This window comes from Neovison vison, chromosome 8 (assembly GCF_020171115.1).
Source record: "Neovison vison isolate M4711 chromosome 8, ASM_NN_V1, whole genome shotgun sequence".
Lineage (NCBI taxonomy): Eukaryota > Metazoa > Chordata > Mammalia > Carnivora > Mustelidae > Neogale > Neogale vison.
Genome location: NC_058098.1, coordinates 100,142,033 through 100,167,056, shown reverse-complemented (window position 1 = coordinate 100,167,056; position 25,024 = coordinate 100,142,033). Strand labels below are relative to the sequence as shown.

The 25,024-nt window shown below is 38.0% G+C and overlaps 1 protein-coding gene across 6 annotated transcripts in view; it reads right to left on the bottom strand.

Annotated features, from left to right (window-relative positions):
- The window catches only part of CTNNA2 (catenin alpha 2), a 1,151,183-nt gene that overhangs the window by 105,311 nt on the left and 1,020,848 nt on the right, over positions 1 to 25,024 (bottom strand). For all 6 annotated transcript variants that reach the window (XM_044261515.1, XM_044261516.1, XM_044261517.1 and 3 more), the window contains 2 exons: positions 14,147 to 14,298; positions 4,086 to 4,199 (listed from right to left, as the gene is read on the bottom strand). In XM_044261515.1, the coding sequence (XP_044117450.1) occupies positions 4,086 to 4,199; positions 14,147 to 14,298 (266 nt within the window). The remainder of the gene's footprint in view (positions 1 to 4,085; positions 4,200 to 14,146; positions 14,299 to 25,024) is intronic.

The window sequence follows — 25,024 nt, the reverse complement described above, 5'->3', positions numbered from 1 at the left end:
TTAACACATTAAAGCTGTTCTAGCTAAGAAAAAAAAAAGAGAGGCTGACTACATTTAAATCAAGTGGAATACAAAATATGTAACACGCAATTGTTCCTTCCCTCAAACTAACTGAACATGAGAAAAGTGATTTTCATGGCCAAGAGGAAAGGGAACAAATCAGCTTTTCTGTTTCTATCACTGATGTGATCACCTAGGGCAGTCTAAGAGTTTCTGCTGCTTCTATGCACGTAGTCAAGCACAGCTCTACAGACTGTTGTTCTGGCTGATCTGGGGCCACAAATCATGGAATCAGAGGCTTGAATCCACAGAATAGTCCACCCCAGGGTTTCAGCCTTTCCTCTGAACAGCCAACCATTTTTTTTGTGATTGAGGTTATAAACTCTACTTATTAAGAGAAAGTATAAATCACTGAAACGAGCCAATAATCACTCAGCCCAGAATCTTTTCTTCAATCTAAATCTCTGGAGTTTTTGATATGATTACTTTTCTAATCTCAAAGAGAAAAATGACATTTGAAGTTTATGGGCTTCCAAACTGACAGGTGTTATTTCCCTAAACAAGAGCAAGAGTCTAACATTTAGGCTTCAAGTACATTAATGTTAATAAACAATGATTAAAAGGGCTAAAACTCACTGTGTCCATTTCTACCTACTTGGTTTTACTTTTTAAAAATATTTTATTTATTTATTTGACAGAGAGATAGAAAGTGCAAGTAGACAGAGTGGCAGGTAGAAGGAGAGGGAGAAGCAGGCTCCGCACCGAGCAGGGAGCCCAATGCCGGGCTCGATCTCAGGACCCTGGGATCATGACCTGAGCTGCTCCACCCAGGTGCCCCTACCTACTTGGTTTTAAAGCAGAATAATAAATATAAGCAGTTAAAGGGTGGGTCCTTCGACTTTTAACAGTCTCAGACCATGGAGTAAATAGGAAAACTGAGGTAACTCTCCCATTTACTAAGTAAAAACCTTGATGATTTCCTTAATTGTCCATGCTCTTTTAGCCTAAATTATTTGACCAGCCTTGCAATTAAGAACTGCCTTATGCTATAAGCATCATTATCATCTTCTTTGTCAACTTGACAGTATGTGACACATCTTGTGATACTTTTCACCATGCAGTTCTCCTAATGACATCATGAGGTAGAAGGCTGTGCATACACACATAGCACAGACACACACATATGCATGGATAAAGGATGAAGAGGTTAAGAAAGTTGCCCAAAGTCACACAGCTTGGCCAAGCCCGTATTTAAAATAAGGTCTATGTGACTCCAAATAATACATTCTATCACCAAGGTTAAGTGTCCAAGAGTTGTCACTAACCACTTTTAACCACATTGACCTGTGAAGAAAGAGTATGAAATGTCATGTCTAGGATCACAAGGTCTTATTACTTCTACATTTTATCAGATCAGGGTCTGATCATTCTCAGCCTATCCCTCTCTCAGAAAATGCTGTCAAGAAGCAGCAGATAGGGACACATAAAGGAAATAAGCACTCTAATTTCAGAGTTTGGGAGAAATGTTGGAGTGGACACTAAAAGCTTTTCTCCTACCATAACCTGCTTTTAGATTAATTTACCCTTTTCAGAGAGGAAGAATCACCTGAATGAGAACACAAAGTCCATTAACATAAGGGAAGGACTTGCTGCTGCAAAGAGCAACCACCTCTGTCAAAGACAACTTCTGCCTCCTTCATAATTTTGACCAAGTTAACATACTTCTCTGGTCAAAAGTTCGACCATCTGTCATCTTAGCAATTCAATGCACCCGCTTATTTCCAACTTACAGCCATAATTCTAGGTCTCTGATTTGTCATCATGTAATTACGGGCTAAAATAGGCTGAGTCAATAACTAATGCTGTCTGCTGCGAGTTAATCACACAGACCATGTGACGGATCTCAAAGACAAATCAGCAAATGCTGGGTCATAGGGGTACTTTGTTCTTACTATCCTGGGCCAGGTTTATAATTCACGATGGAACGTCTTTCAAAAAAAAACTATTGTCTTTTCACCTATTGGGGGAAAAATAACAGATGATATAGACAGGTGCTATCTGATTTTCGTTTCCATTTAATTGACTTGGTATCTATCATAAGATGCATGAAATGGATGTACAATGGGACTGCATCCCTCCTGGCAAGAACGGGACTAATCATGCCATTTGACAAGATGGTGACTATAAAGCACGATAAGGGTTGTATGGTACGCTTTGGTCTTTGAGAAAACGAGTCAATGGATACTGGACTGGATCAATACTGAGTTGCAGTCAGTCAATCAAATTGACTTTGAATTGATTAATGTTTGGATGAAATACTCAAATTTGCCCTTTGTCATTGACCTAAAAATGCTAGCTTTACTTAATTTTGAAGATGAACTGACTTAACGGATGAATTGATTTTAGTGTTATGCCAACACAGGTTCAAAAGCCTCTCAGCTTCATTAACTTAGTTTTCAACACAGGTGGGGGCAGGGGACAAGGAGGCGGGGGTTAGAATTTACAAAAGATTTTCCAAGTAGGGGACTTCATATTCCTTTGTGTACTTTTTTTACTGTCACCAGTCTGTGATCCAAAATAATTTCTCTTCCAAGGGATGATGATTTTCAGTCACCCCTTATTGAGCATTTAATGGATGTCAGGTATTGTGTTCATAATTTTATAAATATTAAGTCATTAAACTTCCAAAGAATCTGATCAAGTACGTTATTCACATTTTACAGATAATAGAACTGAAGCTCAGAAAAATTAAGCCACATGTAATGGAGTATGGTCCTCACTCTACTCTTTACAATTGAAAACAAGGTCTGTCTGAAATCAAAGCTGGTTCAGCTTTAATATTCTGGTTTTACCCTCCCATTTCCTTACCATTGTCCATCTATATCTTGTGAATCGTTTCACTGTTGCATGAGACTATCAGCACAGAAAGCACAAAAAGAGAAACTGGGCTTTAAGTATGAAGGTTTTCTTGACTCAACATAAGGCTTAGTCTTCTTTGAGTCCTCTTTAACCTCTGACTGGCTACTCCTACTCTTCTTTCACAATTCCTGAACTCGGGCGATCTTTCTGGGGTTTCCTAATCTCTATTCTAATCACCACCTCTTTCTCAAACTTCCTCTATCTTTTTTTTTTTCTTAAGTAAAACTTAACAGGGAATTAGAACATAATTCTACTTAGAATATAATAAGAACACAGTCTATAATGGGGCTGTTCTTACTGCATAAAAACTGAACCTTGGAAGGGAGGAGAATCTCACCTCCTTTTGTGATCCCCAGGGACTTAATCTCCTGAGACCTACCTTGATGACTTGCATCTATCCTCAATGAGATCCAATTAATAGAATCAGTCAGAATCCTCTTTGAAACACTTGTGTTGGCAGAGAGTGTCACAGAGTGTTCCAGGGTACTCAAATGTCAGCCAGAGCAGTGATCTTTCTGTTGTTTCCTGTTCCGTGCCTAAAACTGGCATACGCCTAGTATGTCTCTATAATTTCTTTTCCTATCATATGGCAAACTGCTCTAGGGCTACTGCTCTTGCCGTAAGTAGGTATTGCGAGGGGGATGGGGAGTTCTGTCTCTATTTAGATGTCCTTGAACCAATTTCAAATATGTGGTCTCATTCATCAGAGACCCTACGTCAGAGTATGGAAGAGTAACGGCCCAGCCACTAACAAACTAGTACTCTAATTTTCCATTTGTCACTGCCTCTTGAGTTAACAAGCATGGTGACTTCAAGTGGCACTGTGGTGTCTGTGCTAATGCAAGATCTGAGCATTCCTGCGTCCCCTCACTGTTGAACCATCTACATACACCCAACAAAATCCACTAGACACTTAAACCATTTGCAGTGAGGTGCCTTCTCAGTTTCAAGTGATGGTAAGAGAATAGCGTGAACAGAAATCAGAAGCAGTGGTGGTTATTTCCATTGTGTAAAATATGAATTGTTAAGAACAACCACAGATGAAAGCACAGATTTCTGAGCTATAAATCTCTGAGATTTCAAGACCCTGGATCAGAAATCCCCTCAAACCAACTTGGTGTACATAGGCCCAGTGCATGAAACCCGAGTCCTGGATGTCCACTCACCCGCGCACTCTGCCCTGCAATGAGCTGGTCGTCCTCAGTCTGAACACTTGTCCGGCTGCGTACATCGTAATCTTCCTGCTCAAAGTCTGAATCGTCCTCTAGTTCTTCTGGGGTCTACAGGTACAAAGGAAAAGAGAAGGATCAGTATATTTTAAATTGATAACCCTCATCCCCATCCATACGCTTTGTGCCTACAAAATCCTAAGTCGCTCCCAGGAAAGAGAGCTTGTGGGCAGTTATATGTAGGGGGGTATGGAGGAGGATACTGGCTCTGATGGAGTCAGAAAAACCAAGCTGCCCCAATTTACCTTTAAAAAAAAATATATATATATATATATATATATGCTCGATTACTTCCTCCTGTAGGCACAAAAAATCTGCTTAGCTCGTGACATGACATGCTTTCTAATTTTAAGAAAAATATATTTGTGTGTTTTTCCATCCATAGAAATCTACTGTAAGATAGAAAATCACCGTCAACAACAAAAGCTGTACCTGTTATTGGTCTGTAATGCCCTTCTTGTTCTACTCCCAGTCTTTATTCTAGTCTTAACAAGCAAAAAGAATTGATCATCGCCAAGCCAACAGTGAGTCCAGATGAAATATCTGATGTGGTCACTAAATTGTAAAGCATACAGGTTGCAACTTGACTATCCAGAGTCAAGACTGCCTGAACATGAATCCCTGTGCGACCACTGGCAAAATCCTCTTAGCTCCAGTTTCCTGCCCTGTGAACTGCTGTTGATAAAAGCTCCTTTATGATTTTTTGTGAAGATTAAGTAACGTACTTTGTGTAAAATGTCTGCATTTAACAGGCATATAAAAAATGTTTTCCATCATCATTACTTAGGATTTTTTTTTGTTCGTTTGTTTTTGTTTTTTGCTTTTTCACTGCATATATTTTATTTTTTATTTCTTTTCAGGGAAACAGAATTCATTGTTTTTGCACCACACCCAGTGCTCCATGCAATACATGCCCTCCTTAATATCCACCACCTGGTTCCCCCAACCTCCCACCCCCTGCCCCTTCAAAACCCTCAGGTTGTTTTACAGAGTCCATAGTCTCTCATTGTTCACCTCCCCTTCCAATTTCCCTCAGCTCCCTTCTCCTCTCCATCTCCCCATGTCCTTCATGTTGTTATGCTCCACAAATAAGTGAAACCATCTGATAATTGACTCTCTCTGCTTGACTTATTTCACTCAGCATAATCTCTTCCAGTCCTGTCCATGTTGCCGCAAAAGTTGGGTATTCATCCTTTCTGATGGAGGCATAATACTCTATAGTGTATATGGACCACATCTTCCTTATCCATTCGTCCATTGAAGGGCATCTTGGTTCTTTCCACAGTTAGGATTTTGATATCAATTCATTCAAACACTTTTACAAAGTGAATCTATCAATCACTACGCAACCACCAAGGATTAAATAGCTCTTTCATACACAGTATCAACTTAGCTAAAACCAGCACAGTAAAATAAGGATCATTCTCTTTTGAGATAAGAAAACCAAGATTCTGCAAAAAGTATGCCAAGTGTCTCTAAACTAATTAATAACAGATTAGAATTAGGCCCCAAATACCCGAATGTGCTATCTTTTTCACATTATAAATCAGGTAAGAACTGCATGTATGGAATGGCTTTAAAGTGAGTAGTTACCAGACGGGATCAGGAGGGAAACAAACCATAAGAGACTCTTACTCTCACAAAACAAACTGAGGGTTGCTGGGGGATAGAAGGGTAGGGATAGGGTGGCTGGGTTATGGACATTGGGGAGGGTATGTGCTATGGTGAGTGCTGTGAAATGTGTAAGCCTGAGGATTCACAGACCTGTACCCCTGGGGTAAATAATACATTATATGTTAATTTTTAAAAAGTGAGTATTATGGAGATTCAGTCTATTCCATGTAGAGAAAATGTATGAGTTAGTCCATAAACCCACCAATAAAAATACTCCCTATCTTTAATGACCATAATAGATAACATACATTAAGTGCTTTTCATGTGCTAATCACGGTTTTCTCTGAGGACTTTACATAGACTAATTCATCCAGTTTTCTTCACAGTCCTATGATGCAGACACAATTTTCCCCATTTTACAGATAAGGAAACTGAGGCATGAGAGGTTACAACTTGTTCAAGGCCTTCTAAATCATGCAGCATGTCTTGTAGGCTACTGTCCTCTGTTAATTCCAAGAAGATAAATGTGGAGTTGGTGAGGATGGTGCATGAAAGGGAGACAGTGCATTAGTGCAGCCTTCTCAGATCAACAGTCATTAGACTGAAAGCTGACAGTCACCCACAACTGTTCCTTAGCACAAGAAGGAGCACCAGCTCCCAGGGCTCTGTATTTCAAAAGGAAGAAGAAGACCACAGCAGCACTGATGATACAGTAACCCATTCCCCATCCAAAAGGGCACACTTTGATTCGGCTGGTTTCTTTGGCTACTTCAGTATAATTAATCAGGTGTGGTTATTGATGAAGCCTTGAGACTGGTCAGACAGGCATAAAATGGGGTCTTCATGCCAATGTCACCTTATGCGTAGTAATTTCCAAGCTTTGGCATATCCTTCTTGTTTTCCTTCTCTCTCCCCATCAACCTTATTAATATTCACTCAGTCATCTACAGATGTTCAATTTTCTTTCACAGAATTATTAAAAGAAACAAGGAAGAAAGAGGTTTTGTTCCCATACTTTATTAACTAAAGCAGGGGTGGGGTGGGCAGAACCTGGTTCAAATAACTGGTTTTATTTCCATTGTGGACAGAGACAATAATCTCTGATCATTTTTCACTCTTCTGGACTGTACTGCAGAACAATTACAGCAAGTTGGTAAATTTTGCTGACAGATGAGATGACAAGATTGCAAGCACTTTTCATCATTCGTTTTTGAAAAGGAGAGAGAAAAGTAAAAAGAAAAACCTTACTCAATAGAAAAAAGGAAAACATGACAGTGCCTATAGTACTGTGTCCAAACATTTCAATGATCTGTGTGTTTAGCAGATGAGTCAATGACAGACAAAACCCGGCAGCCTAAGGTTAATGATGATGAGCTTTCACTCAAGTGACTAGGGCTCAGAAACCAAAACAAAGTTTAAAAATGAAAAAAATAAACAAATAAATTAAATAAAAACCTGGATGTGGACCCAGGGAATCTGAGTGTTTTTGGCCTAACTCTTCCACTCATAAACCGTTTATATCACTTCAAGTTTTTTTACTTCTCTCCTCACTCGTAAAATGGAGACAATAATTCCTATGTTCCCCGCCTGCCTCACAGGATTCTAGGATAAAGTATATACAAAAATGCTTTGTAAATGATAAAAATGAATTCAAGTAATAAGTGATAACATATACCTAATAACTGCAATAATCATAATAATAGAAATTATTTTTACCAACCACTACGGGCCAGGCATTCAGCTAAAGGATTTAATCCTTGTAAAACCTAATGAAATAAATATAATGCCTAGGGTGCCTGGGTGGCCCAGTCAGTTAAGTGGCCAACTCTTGATTTTGGCTCAGGTTATGATCTCAGGGTTGTGGGATCGAGACCCGCATCAAGCTTCATGCTGGGCATGGAGCCTGCTTAATGTTCTCTCTCTCTCTCTCTCTCTCTCCCTCTGCCCCTCCCCCTGCCCCAAAATTAATGTCCATTTTACAGATGTATAAACAAGCTCAGAGTTGTTAAGTCTGTTTTCCAGGGTGTTACATCTAGCAAGCTGAGGGGATTCCACAGCCTATGCTCTTAACCATCGCAAATAATACCAGGCAAATGGATGAGCTTAAAATATTTTCTTGTGCCTTCATCATTCAGCAAACCCATCCAAGTCACCCATATAAACAGTTCAGTGCATGTGCAGTTTGCTAATTGTATGTAAATGTGTTTACTTCTCATGCTGTTATTTTTTGAATTATTCATTTTAACAAGGAGTAGGGTTATGTTTTGGTTGGTCAAGGATCTCTGTACGTTAAAAGAGACATGGAAATATAGTGAAGGTCTGCAAATGGGCCCAGAAATAATAAGACCTGTATCATTAGGTAGTGTTTATAGGATAAAAATGAATCACCAACATGTATAATTCACTGGACTGGAAGCTGGAACCTGAGGGTCAAGCCTCAATTCTGCCTTTCTGTGCTCCCAGGGAAAGCCTTTTTATAACCAACAAAAACCACTTTGGGTCTACTTTTGGTTCCCTGGGTCTATTATCTGTTAGATTGCAAAAGTGGGTTTTGTTTGTAAAATGGCATGATTAAAGTATTTGGCCTCTAAAATCTCCTCTAGGAGATTAATTGGTGCCTATTACAGAAGCCCAAGAAAATCATGTGCTTGTCCAGGGTTGCACCACACGTCAATTACAGAACAGGATCAATCTACCTGCCTTTGGCTCCAAATGAAATCCTCTATCTTCTCTATAACAGTTTCTGGAGAGAAGCAAAATAAGAAACAACTGAAGGATTTAGAGTTGTTTCACCAGGACACATGAGAAATATATTCATCACCGTTTAAAAGAATGGCTCAAATGTGTATGAGAACTTCACTGGGAACATAAAGAGGAGGACATGGAGAGGCAACACAAGAATCTGGGTGATGCATGAGGAAGGATTTCCCAATCAGAAAGCTATACCACGAGCATCGGATTTTCCTAAAGTCAATGTAAAAGAAAATCAGTCAGGAGTGATTGGCCACTGGCATCTCTATCCTGATTATTCTGGAAGCCTCCTGATGGATATCCTTCTAGTTTTTCCTCCATACATTCTACTCTCTCCAGCAGATCCACGGTGATGATTCTTGTCCAAACGAAGTCAGCTTAGAACACATCGAAGGCTAGTGTGATCCTTAACACTACACCTGTGATTCCCCCGGCATGAAACACATTTGTCCTAATATTTTTGTGGCTTGTTTCCTCCTCCTCCAAGTCTGTTCTCAAATGCCATCCAAAGAGTGACCACCCTTCATTAAACTCATATTCACCCTATGCCCTAGCCCCTTATACTGCCTTGGTTTTCTCCATGGCACAGTAACTGTCATGTTCTACCTCCTTGCTTATTATATTCTGTGTCTCCCACCAGAGGAATATAAATTTCTTGAAGATAAGGACTTCTATTTTGTTTACCTCTCCATTCAGGGCCCCTCCATCTCTGTGAGGCATCTAGTAAGCATTCAACAAATACTTAATAAATGAATGACCAAGCCTAAATTACTGAATATTTCTGAAAAATCATGTGAAATTATTTCTAATTACTTGAGTTCGGAAAACAAAACTGGGAACCTTAGAGGACGATGTTAATTAACTGGATAATAACAACCTGTAATAAAAAAATCAGTTTTGTCATAAAAGCCTTCTCAACTCTTCATTTTCTAGCTCTGATGAGTAACTCCAATCCCTGCAGTTTTAATAATATTGTTAATTTATTTAACAGATTGTATTTCATTAATTGATGGTAATAAGAAATGTCATCCCAGCATGATGAGAAAAGAAAAATATTTCTTGGGAACCTACTAAATGCCAGGTCTAGGCTAGTGCTTTATAGCAAATGCAGTATCTGTCCTCATTTGCAGATACAGAAACTGAAGCACAGAGATGAAAATAAGCATGCCAATGACCAAAAATTATTTAAGTCATAGGTTCCCAAATGCTACTGTTTCAAATACTCTCACTGAGCCTCAGTAATTTTTTCAAGGTGTTTCTTAGCTAAAAACAAAACAAAACAAAAACAAATAAAACAGTCATGAACTGAACAGTTGTGTTGATTAAGCAAAGCAGTTAGATCACAAAAATGGATAAAGTTGATTAAAGTTAACAACCTAGTGCCTGGTACATATTGCGTGACTTCTCAAATCTCGGAATACGACCAAACATCCACTGAACTTCCTTTTGATCACGGCAACCACCAAAAAACCCAGCTTCACAAATACAGAGTGTTATTAAAAGGAATATACCGACCTAATATTTAAACCGTGAGCTAGAAACATCTGTATATTTCCCTTGAAATTTTAAAACACTGTGCAATGCTCCAGGGGCCATTTCAGGCACAGTTTGGGATTTATGAAGTTCAACTTTAGACTTTTATCAGGACTTAACTTTTTCCACAACCTGCTTTCAAAAGTATCATCTGCAACCAAATTAATGTGTTCCAATTACATTATAAAGGAATATAGATATAATAGACTTTTCCCAGGGTTATTCTTATGAGAAGCAACTACTTGTTTTTGTATTTGTTTGCTTCTTTCTTTTTTTTTTTTGAATACAGATATCCTAAAACCAAGATATTACCTCCTTCTACCCTACCCAGTTATCTTAATTTCCAATATTAAATGTCTAACTCTGTGTCTTAAATGCACACTTAGCCTTCATTATTTGCAGATACCTTATTCCTGAGTTTGCCTATGAACCAAAAGCTTCTTTGTAATCCCCCAAAGCAATCCTTGTGTAGTTTTTCCCAGCAAGGACCATGTGGCAAAAAACGTGAGTCACCTAAGCTGTGTGTTTCCAGCTGAGGTAACGTTGGGCCTTTTTGTCTGAGCCCTTATACTGTAAATAAGTACTTTTTTTGTATTCATTTAGTGCCACATATTTTGCATCTTTGTGCCTTTTTTTGGTGATTTCTTTGCTTACAATGGCTTCCAAATACAGTGCCTAAGTGTTGCTTGGTGGTCCTAAGTGTAAGAAAGTTGTGATGTACCTTATAGGGAAAAGGCATGCGTTAGAGGAGCTTCCTTCAGGAATGAGCTACAGGGAGGTTGGCTGGGAGGTCAAAAATATACATTGAATAAAGTGTATTTAAACAAAAACGTGCATAAAACACAGTTATATATTGACCAGTAAATGAAAATGTAACCAGAGGCTCTTAGGAACCTAAGCATATTCCCCTAGGAAGAGTGTTTCAAGATTCTCTAACTCAATGTTCACAGCAACGTTACAGAATATAACTACTGCAAATAATGAGAATCAATGGTATGGCGGTATGCCAGATTTGTCTGTTCTTTTTTTTAATTACCTTGCTTGGGTGATTAGGAAATTCCTTTGTAGCTGATAGGTCACCAAGTACAAGCCTCGGCCAGAAGCAAACAAAAAAATAGTCTCATAGCAGAGGGGCAAAGTAGACCCGTTCTCAGGAAGAAAGGAGGTTCTGAAAGGTGAGGTTAGGATACAAGAAAGAAAGTTTTGTCTACTACAGAGGGTTGCCTAGAACTGCCCTGGAGTGCCTGGATACCAGCTTCACATGATATATGTATTTATCACTGCAAGTCAAGGTATTAAAAAACTTAACCCTTCAGGGTCTGTTCTGCATTTTTTTTTCCCAGGGAAAAAGATTTCTTATTTTTACAAAGTACAATGAACACTTTGGAGAGAATGAGGCATGGCCAGGTTTGCTAGGAAAGAAATAGTTCTACTTGTCTCATTATCTTTCTTTCGAACTTGGCGCAATGGATTTTTTATTTTTAAGTAGACTTAATCATTATACTCAAAAAGCAAACCAAGAAATTAAGTACAAAATGAAGCCATGTGGGTGCTGAATGGAGAAGGATTTTAAAAATAACAATTTGTACATACTGTACATTTCTCTCTTAAGTTTCAAGTGGTGTGAAATCCATCTGATCAAATCACTTGAAATGTCGAGATGTAGGAATGACACTTCAACAAAGATATGGCATTTTATCTAAAATTATGTTTTTTTACAGCTCATGAATGAATAAATGAATGATGGCTATAAACTTCCTTAGCCTCCCAGATGAATGGTTGTCACAAAAATGTGAAGGCTAACAAAGCAGAAAAATGGCAAAAGAGGGAATATGTCTTGAGGATTATAGTGGTATTTAGTGTCAAATGCTTTGAAAACATAATTCTCGTGGTCTATTACCTTATTTCACATGTTAGTATATAATGGAAAAAGAATGATCTAATTTGTTGCAGGTTTAAAAGCCTGACTACCTTTCTTTACCTTCTCCTCCAATTCTCATCCTTTTCTGTTACCTTCCTTATCTTCCCAGGTATGTGTTTCCACCACTAACAACACACACACACACACACACACACACACACCATTGACCACTGTGCCAGACAAGGCACTACAGTGAAGGGAAAATAAAAACACAGCCTTTGCTTTCCAAAATTTCACAGTATAAAGAAGGTAAAAGACATAAAAGGGAATAATGTAATAAATACTATCATAAACAGAAATAGTTATACATAGATGAAGGAGAGGGTCAATATTTTTGATGGAGAAAATCTGAAGGTTTCAGCCAAGTCTTGCAAGGTGTTAAGAGTTTAACATATCTCAAATGGGCAAGTTAGAAGAATAGGAAATATATCTGATAGCCTCCAAATTCCAAACATGAACTCCACATTGTTAAGTATGAGAATCGTCTGATGTAACTTATGCAATGGTCTGAACACTCTGATCATGAAATTATTATGAAAGACAGACATATTTAATGAGAAAACAATTCAGCTGAATTTAAAGACAAGAACATTTGAAGATTTTTTTGCCCTCCCAAGCAAAGGTGTTTGGTAATGTTTCAGGGGAAGCACGGATACCAACAAAGAGGGAAGAGAGACTCTTCCTAGTGATACTTCAATTCACTTGCTCAGATCACCGTGGAAGTACCATATTGCACTCCGGAAATCACAATTGAAGAGGATTACTCATGAATTTAATGACCTCAAATATATCAAGATTCAGAGGAGAATTAATCCCACAGATAAAATACTCAGAAGACTAGGTGTACATTGTTCAAAGAGAACAAAATACCACAGATATTATTTGGTTAGTACTGTTTTGCAGTGTTTGAAGTTATATTGGTTTAGATGTTCAGTGATCGCCCCGAGAGCAAGTTTTTCAGAATGCAGTGAACAGGTACCTTGTGGTTTTATTGAGCAGCCTTAGAGACAACTGCAGAGGATTAAGGTAGGGATGCACTCCAGTGCTATCTAACCCAATATGGTAGATATGAGCTGCAATGAATTACTGAGAATTTTAATGTAGCTAATGCCACATGTCAAAAATGATAACATTTTAGATACATTTGATTAAGTTAATTATTAAAATTGACTTCACCTGCGGCTTTTTTTTCCCAATGTGTATATCAGAAAATTTGAAATTACAGTTGTGGCTCACATTATATTGGTATCAGACAATATGTTCTCATGTTCTTATGATTGTCACTGCAGAAGCCCCATCTCTTTTTCAGTCTTAATAGCCCCAAATGCATTTGTATCATCAATTATGCTCTTGAGTATTTAAGTTTATTTTAAAAAAGAGTTCTGTGGGTAAGAAACTTATTTGAAAACCATGCCAAATTGTTGGTAAGGTAAGAAGAAAAAAAAAATCTCATCTTATGATGAAATATTATATAGCAGTTAAATGGAACAAGGGAAGCTATGTGTCTTAATGTAAATAAAAGAAGGTAAGAAGGTACCTTGTGGGTGAACAAAAGAAGTTGCAATGGATACTTATGTTGAGTTTTAAAACCTACTGTATTATATGTTTTCTAGCATATGGCTCTATATTACTTGGACAGTCGTTTGGAAGGCTCCCAGCTGCCAACAAAAGACTGAAGATGGGAAGCTTGTGGGCTGAGTGATGGTAAGAGGTTTGCTACAAAATTATACAGCCTCATTCATAAGATTGTAATTATTTGTTGTTAAGATAGTGTGACTATGTATCAGAACATTATCATCATCATCATTATTATTAATACTGCTAAGTGGGAACTCTTCCTTTCTTTCCAACTCATGGCTTTCTAATGTGATGGGAAAATAATGTTCGCCAGAGGAACACATGGTTAATAGCAGGGGCACCTGCAAGTTGGTATCAAATTTAGACAACAATGCATGTAAGAAATAGGCAAGAGCATCCCTCCTCAGGTTATTCAATGTGAACCTAGGCTTGTTGGAATCACTTGTCCCTTTTGCCTGACTAAAGCATTCCCCTTGTCTGACTAAATGAGGAGCCAAACAGCTTAACAAGTAAAACTAAGTAATTAACAAAAACCAAGTAAATTCTCTGGAGTCTGTACCAGAAGCTCTGATCAGCTCCAAACTGTAGAAGCCTTACATACCCTGATCATCAGCACAGCTTTTCTGATATCTCGAACACCATCATACACCAGGCGAGAGGCATCAATGAACTCATTCTCTTCGAATGGTTGAGGGACGTTGGCACTCAGGGCTTCAATAGCCACCTCTACTTGCTCGGCAAAGCGTGGCATCACTGCATTAAACAAAGCGAGAAACAGTGGATTAAGCCATCTTTCTCTTACGCTCCCGTTCCAGCCCTTGGGCAAGGTGGCGTGCTCCCTGTATTCCAACTGCTCAGTGGAGCTGTGTGCCTACCTGTGTAGTTTGGGGTGGACCCAATGCAGGGATCTCTGTACTACTTACTTTCAGCACAGGAAGTAAACCATTACTCCATGAATGGTGATGGTATGCAACTACAAGTTTTTGAAACCTGCTCAGGATTGTGTGCTATCGTGTATACACATATGTGTTTTGTGTTATTTTAAACTGAGTTGAAGTTCATTTCTGCTAGTTACTAGCTGTGAAACCTTAGCCAAGTTTTCTTAACTCCTTCTAAACCTGGTTCTTTGTCTATAAAATAAAAGGTTCTATTTTTTTTTTCTTTTTTAGAGAGAGAGATCACAAGTAGGCAGAGAGGCAGGCAGAGAGAGAGAGAGAGAGAGAGAGAGGCAGAAGCAGGCTCCCCGCTGAGCAGAGAGCCCAATGCTGGGCTCAATCTCAGGACCCTGAGATCATGACCTGAGCCGAAGGCAGCAGATCAATCCACTGAGCCACCCAGACACCCCTAAAAGGTTCTATCTTAATGAAATGATGCATACAAATTTATTGGATGGCATTTGGCCCTCAAAAAGCCTTGGTAAATATTTAGTTTAACTAATATCATATGCTAAAGTCATAGCTGTTGAGTAATAGATTTTTTTTTAAGATTTTATTTATTTATTTGACAGAGATCACAAGTAGGTAGAGAGGCAGGCAGAGAGAGAGAAAGGTGGAAGCAGGCTGAGCAGAGAGCCCAACGCGGGACCCGATCGCAGGACCCTGGGATCACGACCTGAGCTGAAAGCAGAGGCTTTAACCCACTGAGCCACCCAGGTGCCCCTTGAGTAATAGATGTTAACCTATAGGATTTCATGTGAATAAAGTGATCAGATGTATTCCACTTTTGATGAGACAGGACTTGAGACTGGAGGTAGCGGGATGGTAGTGGAGGGAGGCTTGTAGAAGAACCTCACACGAGAGGAGACGGAATCCCAGAGGACTCCAGCACAAAGTCTAGACTTACAGACCAGTGGGCTCAAAGCCAAATGCAGTTTTGTTTCATTTTACCAGGACCATTTCAATGTGAAAGAAGTTACATATATAAATCCCTAAAATGTTAGCACCTCTTTAAACAAAGACACCTACATACATAGTGGAGCTTTGCAGAAAGCAAATTCAGTGGAATGTCTGGAACACTTCCACTGACTACTTGAAAAAATGCTGCTGATTCACTGATTCTCAAAAATTATAATTCAATTTTCTCAGGTTTTATCTTGTAACAATCAATTCATATGGCAAATGGAAGCCAAAAGCACAATTCATTTTATTTACAAGGACAATAAAATAGAAACATCATTCATCTATTTTCCATTTCTGAACTTTCATGCCTGATTCATCTTTATACTCATTTTCATCCTCTGTGGATACTTGAACATCCGTTTTAATCCCTAGTGTGAGAAACTCTGCTAAATTACTTTACTTTCTAGGGTCAAAGTATTTAAGATAAAACCTTTCTAGAAAAATGTATTTCTACTAGGTAAAGTCCAATCTTTAAAAGTGTATTTAAAAAAAAAAAAAGAGAAGAGTTACAGGAAAATAGACTAGCCATTCTTTCAATAGAAATGATCAAAACCTAAGCATACATGGGGTGAATTTCCTTCTGTGAGTGAATTACTAGGATTGGTTCTCTATACCATTTGAATTTTTCATTTGTGCCTTTGAAATACTTTTACATAAAAGGAATTTGGTGGACATTGAGTTTTACTTCTACAAAAATATACTTCTAAAAACAACCACATGAAGCAAAGGCCATTCCAGCTTTCCATTTCTACTGGAATAAACTGTTTTATATGACTAAATAATCTAGATCATTGAAATTGACCTCCCTAGGCATGAAAATATTGTTAATGTATTTGGCATTTTCCCATATCTTTCTTTAAAAAAAAAAAAAGATTCTATTTATTTAATGGATAGAGATCACAAGTAGGCAGAGCAGCAGGCAGAGAGGAGGGAAGCAGGTTCCCTGCTGAGCAGAGAGCCTGATGCAGGGCTTGATCTTAAGACCCTGAGATCATGACCTGAGCCGAAGGCAGAGGTTTAACCCACTGAGCCACCCAGGTACCCCCCCATAAGTATCTTTCTTAAGTGGAATTATAAATTCCCTTCCCTTCCTAAACTGAAAATTCTGAATATTTATTTCATTCTATTTGATGCCTAAGCTGCCATCATGATCATCAACAATTTTACAGATTTGTGTGGTACCATGAGTAGCAGTTAGCTGCCTGAAGTTTTATCCCTAGTGTTTCACTGATAGTAGTTCTAAGTGTACATAAAATAACTACTCCTACAAATAAATAAGGCTAAAAATAGAAAACTAGACCAAGGGGGTTAGACAGGTAATTCACAAAATACTAAATCCCATATTATTGATAAATACATGATGCTTTACTTCACTAATAATTGGAAAACTTACAATGTGAACAACAAGAGAATATTTCATACCTCTTGGAATGGGCAAACAAACTAAAGTTTAATAACATCCATCTTACTGAGCGTGTGGAAAAGAGGGAACCCTTCTACTATAGAAGGGAGTCAAATGGGAACACATCATTCTGGCAAACACTTTGACAAAATCTAATAAAATAGAGCGTTCTAGTCCCAACCAATGAGCTGACACACTTTCTAGGGCATGGCCAATTAATGACTTCTAAAGAGGTACTGGTTAGCAGGGCTGAGTACATTGGAGTCACAGGAACATCTTTCTGTCTCTATGGTTATAGTTGTTTCCTAATAGGTTGAATAGTCCAAAAGTTAATAAGAAGAGTTATATTAAACCTAGGAAAAAAAAAATAATAGCTTTAAGGGATCCCTTCCAACTGGTACTATCCCAGGGTGTGGAATCCACTAAGTGAGACATTAGGGAGATACAGTGAGCTGTTCACTCCATATTCATGGGCAGTACGTCAGGATGGAACAAAATGTATTTTGGGATATAAGTCAGGAGACAGCCACTATAGTCAAATGAGAAAGTCCTAAGTTCAAAGTATTGACCAGGAAAAGCACACTGAAAAGATAGACCATTTGTGAAATAATTTAAAAATTCACAAAGAGTAATACATAATGAAAGATATATACATTTTATTACCCATGTTCTAAAAGGATATATACCACCTTAAGTATAGTGGTTGTCTTAGAGAAGGAAAGAGGAGCATGAGATGAGGTAGAGTTCCTACGGAGGTTTCTTTTTTTTCTTTCTTTTTTTTTTCTTAAAGATTTTATTTATTTATTTGACAGACCAAGATTACAAGTAGGCAGAGAGGCAGGCAGAGGCGGGGGGAAGCAGCCCCCCAACTGAGCAGAGAGCCCGATGCGGGGCTCGATCCCAGGACCCTGTGATCATGACCTGAGCTGAAGATAGAGGCTTTAACCCACTGAGCCACCCAGGCACCCCAGGTGGTTTCAAGTGTATCTTAATTCTTAAGAAAATAATAATGTGAATCAGATACTGCAAAATGTTAATATTTGTTACACCTCAGTTGTAGAAAGAGGGTCTGTTATATTAATGTCTGTCCCTTTTTTACTTTGAATCTTCTCATGATTCAAATATTTGAAAAGATCAACAGATTATCCTCAAGTCTATACTTTTTTTCAGAATAAGACTCTGAAAAAATAAAGTTCTAGCTCTTGAACCAGAATGTAAAAGAAACCACTTTGATCAACAGTTTTATGTGAGAAAGTCCCTCAGAAATTGTGACTGTGACCAGATGCCTAATATTCAACCTTAATTAATAACTGCCCACTGTAGAGTTGAGTTAGGTAGGTACACTTGGTAGGCTCAGTCAGTTGAACACCCCACTCTTGATTTCAGCTCAGGTCATGATTTCAGTCAGGGTTGTGAGATCAAGCCCTCTTCAGGCTCCACACTCAGTGGGGAGTCTGCTTGGGATTTCCTCTCTCCTCTTCCCCCACCCCTCATCCCCCATTGCTCTCTCTTTCTCTCTCTCTCAAATCAGTCAACCAATCTTTAAAAATATATATATAAATTAAAAAATAAAAATAAAAGTTGAGTTAGGTAGTACCCACCCGCTGGACCCTGGCTCTAGGGCACATATCTCTATTTTCATAAAGACCTTTGATGCAGTATAAAAGAGTGATCAGTGTTGATGTGTGGCTTTGTTCTGTTTGTGCAAGATTGCCCTGAAGAAGATCTGGGGAGGAGGAAAATGCAGAGGGTGACATGTTATCTTTCTCCAACAGTCTCCAGGTCTGATTCTGTGCCAAAGGGGAAGAGAGGAAAGCTAAAACCTAGAAAGTGACAACTGTCACAGTGGATGTTCTGGGGCCAAAAAAAAAAAAAAAAAAATGCTGAGGACTCCTCTGAAACCCTAAGTTTGGAGAAAGGTATTCTGTTTGCTCCAACATGGAGTAAAGGGGGTGGCATATTGGTATGAACAACACCATTATGGATGTGGCATTGTCAGAAGAGGCAGGAAAAAAGTTCTTATAAAAAGATTGGAACAGAATAGAATATCAACCTTTTAAGAGTGAAAAATGGTAGGAGAGGAGGTGCAGAATCCTCACTTATAAATGGGGACTCAGAGTTCAATTTATCCTTAATATTCTAATGATCTTATTATATTCCTCAACCTGATAAAGCCCACAAGTAATTCAATTTTGTTTACTTTAACCAAGAAGACATTCATTTCTCTTACCTCGAGTCAGTGTTTCTCTGGGTCTGACCCTTAAGAAAATCTTCCTCCATGTTCTGCTTTTAAGCACATTCAATACTTATTTATTTAGGGCTTGGTCAATCACTACCACTCTTTAACCAATATAGCTTTGCTCTCCAAGCTGCTGCACTCTTTCCTGTTTTAGTTTTGTCCTGTTTTGTTTTTTGAAGTGATAAGACAGAAAAACAAAGTTCATAGAACAATGATCCATCTTGACAGAACCCAAGATGTTAAACTATGAATTCTTCTAATACCTCTCATAATGCTGAAAAATTAAATATCCCAAAAGTAATACTCAGATAGAAAAAGTCTGAAACTACTTCAAATACGATGCTGCTTCTGCTTCCCACTAATTAGGATAGAATACAGCATTGCCTTTGTGATTCTCATATTATACATTAACAGAGTTTTTGATATAGGATTACATAAATAGAAATTTCTTTCTAGTTTCTGAATTACATCCACAATAGACACCACTTTATAGTTATTTATCAGAAATGCTGTATTGCTCTTAATAGCTTATATCCTGAAAGGATGATCAAAGTTGAAAGTAAACGTGTAAGTTCTTATTATGCTTGTGTGTGCAGAGTGCACACCAGGCCACAGAATGATGGCATTCCAAGAGTAATGAAATCAGAGTTCAGCAGGCATATAAAAATCAAGGTCGCCTCCTTCTAGTGTCTACTGAGATCCTAAAAGAGAGGTAAGGAAGCTCTAGACTTAATCCTTGGGAAAGACATCAGAGGTGATGTTTCAAGAGCACAAGGTGAATCAGTAAAATGAACATGGAGTTGCACTAAAGATGCAAATAGGACTGCTGACAACCATAAGAGCCAAATTCCAAGGTTAACTAGAGATAGTGGAAATGAATGGCTAACCAACCCCACTGCCCCTGAGTAAACACCTAAAAGATTCACAACTAACTTTAAACACTTCAGTGATTCCCTTTAATATAGAGGGACTCTAAAATCATCATAAGATACAAACACAAACATCGGATACCTGCCTGTGATTTTTAACCTATGTTTTCCACCTAATTCCTACATATATTTATTTAAATGTTCCAATTAAGCTGATTATTTAATATCTTCAAAGATGACATGGAAACATGCCGTGTCATACCAACATGTCCATGATGAATTTATTTTCAAACTTAAATATACCTCTTTCTCTTTGGCCCAGGTGAATTCCTCTTTAACTTCTGGTATCTCATTTAGAATTAACTGACATTGTTAAACTTTCCTTAATTCACAAAGTTGTCAGTTCTCTGTAATTTTATAGCATCCTAATTAGGTATGTACCATTACAGTACTTAGTATAATGTATTAAAATTGTTTGACATTTCTGTATGTCAACTGTTTTACATTAGGAGTCACTTTTAGAATGAGACCAGCTCTTCCTTCTTTGCATCTTAGGCTCTTATGTTTCTGGCACAGCTAATCTATCCAAGTGGGAGAAGGATGAGAAGTAAAGAATGGAATGTAGACAAGAACTCCCTTGTCATTCACTATTTCAGGGATCAAATAAGCAGTACTATATTTCACTTACTAAGTCTCTTTCTGCCCATCACTTCATATTAGTTCAATAATTTTATTAATTAGTTTCATGAGTCATTAAACAAGTTATTAGTGGGCATTCTAGGTTTGATCACTAGGGACCTTTCAGAAACCTGAGCTCAGAACCCTTTCAGAACTGCTTGAGTAGGAGGATCACCACTGAGCAAGGAGAAAGATTCATTATTGTATCCTTGATGAGTTCATGAAGGCCAGACTAGGATATCTGCATGCATATGAATCCCTCAGTTGTGGAGGGGTAGTCAACCAACATACTGTCATGAGTGTGGTACTTGCAAAAACTTCAGGACCAAGGAAATAGAAGAGAAAATGGACAAGGACCCTGTGCTTTAGAGAAAGAACCAGTCTAATAAGTGTTAATATAAAATAAAAAGTAAGAATTAGAACATCTGAAAAAAGTCTAGGAAGAATAAAATATCAAAAGTGGGATGGAATTGTGGCCAACTCCAGTGGAGGGGTTAGAGAATTACATTATCAGAATAACTGAAGTTAGAAGGTGTTATTTTGGGGAGACTCTAGGGGGGCAATATCAATTCCCCCCCACAGCAGAAAAGTACTGTTTTATGTGCTTTCTATTCATAATGCATTCTTTCCCCAAAATGGTTTCTATCAGACACTGCTAAGGGATTTTATTCAAGTGGTCCCCAACTCGATGTTAAGTTAGAGGAGAAAAGAGTATATAGGAGAGTTGATCCAAACCACTGGGGACCCAAATTTGCCCAAAGGAAAGACTGACTGGCATTTTAAAAGCTCTAGATCTACCTTGACAGTTCAGCACATTTGTGAAGTGTAATCATTTAGTGAGGAGATCACTGGAGTCCAAAGCTCCAAGTCATACTCAGTGTAGAAGGAGGGTCCAATGCAAACTGAAGTGGACACTTTTGTAGCTTTGGCACCACTCAGAAATAACAAAGGATGAACCAAAGAAGCCAGCCATCATTTTATACCAGTTCGGTAGTTTTAGTAAAGAATATCATGATCATTAATTAGTTTATTAGAGGACATTCTAGGTTCTCCCCATCCAAATAGGATCTTCCAAAATTCTGAATTTAGAATCTTTTTTTTTAGTTGCTTGCTAGTCAAATGGATCTGTATGCCCACCTCATGAATAATGGCTATTTCATTTCTATAAGTATTTACAGAAGCATATACCCCCACTACACATAGATGCTTTCCTACAAGATACAAGAACGGCCAGAACCTTGCTGAAGCACTTGGCTAGGATTTCTTGCATCATCTAGACCTTTCAATTCTGACCCTGATTTTGTATCCTCTCACTAATCTGGCTATGACTTTAGTCACTACTGGCAAGATCACTTCTCTCAGATTCTGAGATTAATGTCTGAATATCAGGACCTAAGTCAAATGGAATTTTCCCTAGTGAGGTAATTCCTTTTCTCTTCTCTTTGACATGCACATTGTTATCTTTGAATTATATACTAGCTTCAGCTTGTTTCTTGGTATAGTTCCTCAGATCTGTCCTCTGCTCCAAATCCCTTCTCCAATCACCTTGAGCCAGTCTTGGCCTTCCTTTCCCCACTATTTAGCTCCACTATTCTCCTGCCCTCCTGACCATAAACTGCATACCACTATCTTGATTCAGTGAATCTTTTGTATTTTAGAAGCCACTGCATAAGCAAACAGGTACTCTGTGCTAGAAGTTAAATAAGTCCCTGTTAAGTCCATGTTGTGGGATCTGTTCACATGTCCTCATGTTCTATCCTAATTATGCGGGTCTTCACCCATATTGTCCATCCCATCTTGATGCATTTGCAAATTTATATGTGTGATAGTCAGAGATGGGCCCCAACGATCCCTCTTCTCCTGGTATCTGAACACAAGCTGAGACTAGTGACTCGCTCCTAACCAATAAAATATAGCAAGGAGTATGGGATGTCATTTCTGAGACTGGGTTACAAGAAAATGTTGGTTTCCCTTTTTGTTTGCCTTTTCTTTTTTTCTCACTTGCTCACTCTGATGATAGACAGCTGAGCTATGGAAAAAATCTCTACGGAAAGTAACAGAGAGAGGCCTCTGGTCAACAGTCAGTAAGGAACTGAGGCCCTAAGTCCACAACAGATGAGGAACTGAGGTTTTCCAACAACCATATGAGTGAGTTTAGAGATGGCTCTTTCACCGACTGATCCTTAGGATGACCGAATCTTTGTGAGAGATCTGGAGGCAATGGTGCACAGCTAAACTGTACCCAGCCTCCTGGCCCATGGAAACTATGAGACAATAAATGATTGTAATGTTAATCCATTAAGGCTTGGGGTGATCTGTTACATAGTAATAGCTAACTATAAAGTGTTATGTAACTATAAAGTGCTATGGCAGAAGTAGAAATATCAGTAAACATAGCAGAACATACTAAAATCTCTGTTCAATTGCAGCAACTATGCTTGGTCTAGGTTTCTGGATATTTAATGGGTCCAAGAAGATGCATAAATGAACCTTGATACTTGATTTTTCACAAGTTAACCAATTTGAACCTCAGCTTACTCAAATTTAAACAGGGATGATAGCTGTTCCTTAGGTTTTATATAAGGTTTAAAAATACACTCAAAAACTTTTGTATACAATTTTATATATAAACATTGGCAGTACTTAGCCATTGGGAATAGAGACAAATAAAACAAATATGATCTTGCCTTCAAGGCACAAAAAAAGTGGAATATATGCAAGATACCATCATACTGGGTATGTTAAGATTCATAGTAAACCAAGCTCTTAAAGTTATCATCCTCATACTATGAACCTCTGTATCTACTAATCCACACACCTTTTTCTTTATTTTTAAGCAGGCAAAATCATCTGGTCTTCTCTGGACAGAGGTACAATTACATGATTCATCACCAAAAAGTGGGCTTTGTGAGAACAAAATAAACCGAAAATAATACTCAAATAGTGCTAAAATGTCTAACTGGGAAGTTTGTATAACTTATCTTGAAAACTTAGTTTCCCTGTTTTATGCCTTCTCTCTCCTTGGCAGGACCACATCATCTTTCTGATGGTTTTACATTTTTAATAGTGAATTTCCTATGAAATTGGTCCTCAGGACAAGATTTGATATACCCATGCCTAGAATTTTCTACTTTACCTTGATTGCCAAGAAGACCAGTTAAACACTGTATCCATTATGACCTCATCAGATCTATGAGGAAAGGGAATCTTTAAAAAAGTTAGGAGACTTAATAAAAAAGCTTATAACTGGAAAAAAATAAAAACCAACTTCTCTACCTCATTTTTTCCCACAGAAACCTCCAACTTAATCTAAGATCCTTGTGAAGTTATTTGCCTTCTATCTCAAACTTATGCCACTATTTTATTTAATTGATTAACTGAATATGAATTTTGAATGAAGTATTCTTTGATGCCTTTTGAAATGTGGTAGAGGGTGTAGTAGCAAAAATATTTAAGTACTCTCTAAATTTAAATCTTACCTTGTCCAGACCAGTGATACTAGCTTTTATCATGCTTTATCTTGATAACTCATAATCAATTTAGAAGATGTTGAGCATTGGAAACTAGGAGCAAAGACAAAAGATGACCAGTTTCATCGGCTCCTTATTCCTTGGTGACTATTTGTCAGCTGTTTCTACTCTCCAGACAGCCATCAGCCTCATCCTGGCCAGTCCTAATTTTTCCAATCTATGTGCATTCTTCCCCTCTCCCCGCCCCCATTCCTGTGTGTATTCCTGGACTTTCTTTCGTCAGACCCCGTCATCTGTTTCCTCTGTGGGAGTTCCTACAGGCTGCCATTTTCATAAATTCATGTTTGGAAAATTATCATGTAAATTTCAAACATCAAAATCAAATTCAAGTTCCAGAAGGCCATACATAACCCATGAGCTGAATTGTTTGATGAAAGATGAAAAAGGAATGCCGAGGAGAAGGAGGGGGGAGAAAAAAATTCTCTACATTTCATTCATGATAACTACCCTAAGAGAACCAGGGAGCATCCATCTGCTCTTGTCTAGACACAAGTTCCTTTCCCCAGGGAAAGAAAACGCTTGCTTGGAAAGTTCTTATATTTTAAAATAAGCATTTCAAAAATAATCACAAATCGTTTATAAGTTAAAAGGGAAGGATGGCACATTTAATTCTGAAACTTAAGAAATGAATAAAGAGTTGAACACGAGTATGCTTAACTGAGCTTACAGTGTTTGTGGAAACCAAACCTGGGAACTACAGTTAAATTTGGCATCAGTGAGACTTAAAGGATTAAGATGTTATAAAATAATTGCTGAGATTCTGACCTTGATCATTAAGCATGTAATTTTTAAAAAGGGTACAACCTCAAGATAAGATAGCATACAGTGTTAATTATATTTTTCCTTTATGTTAAAAAAAAAAA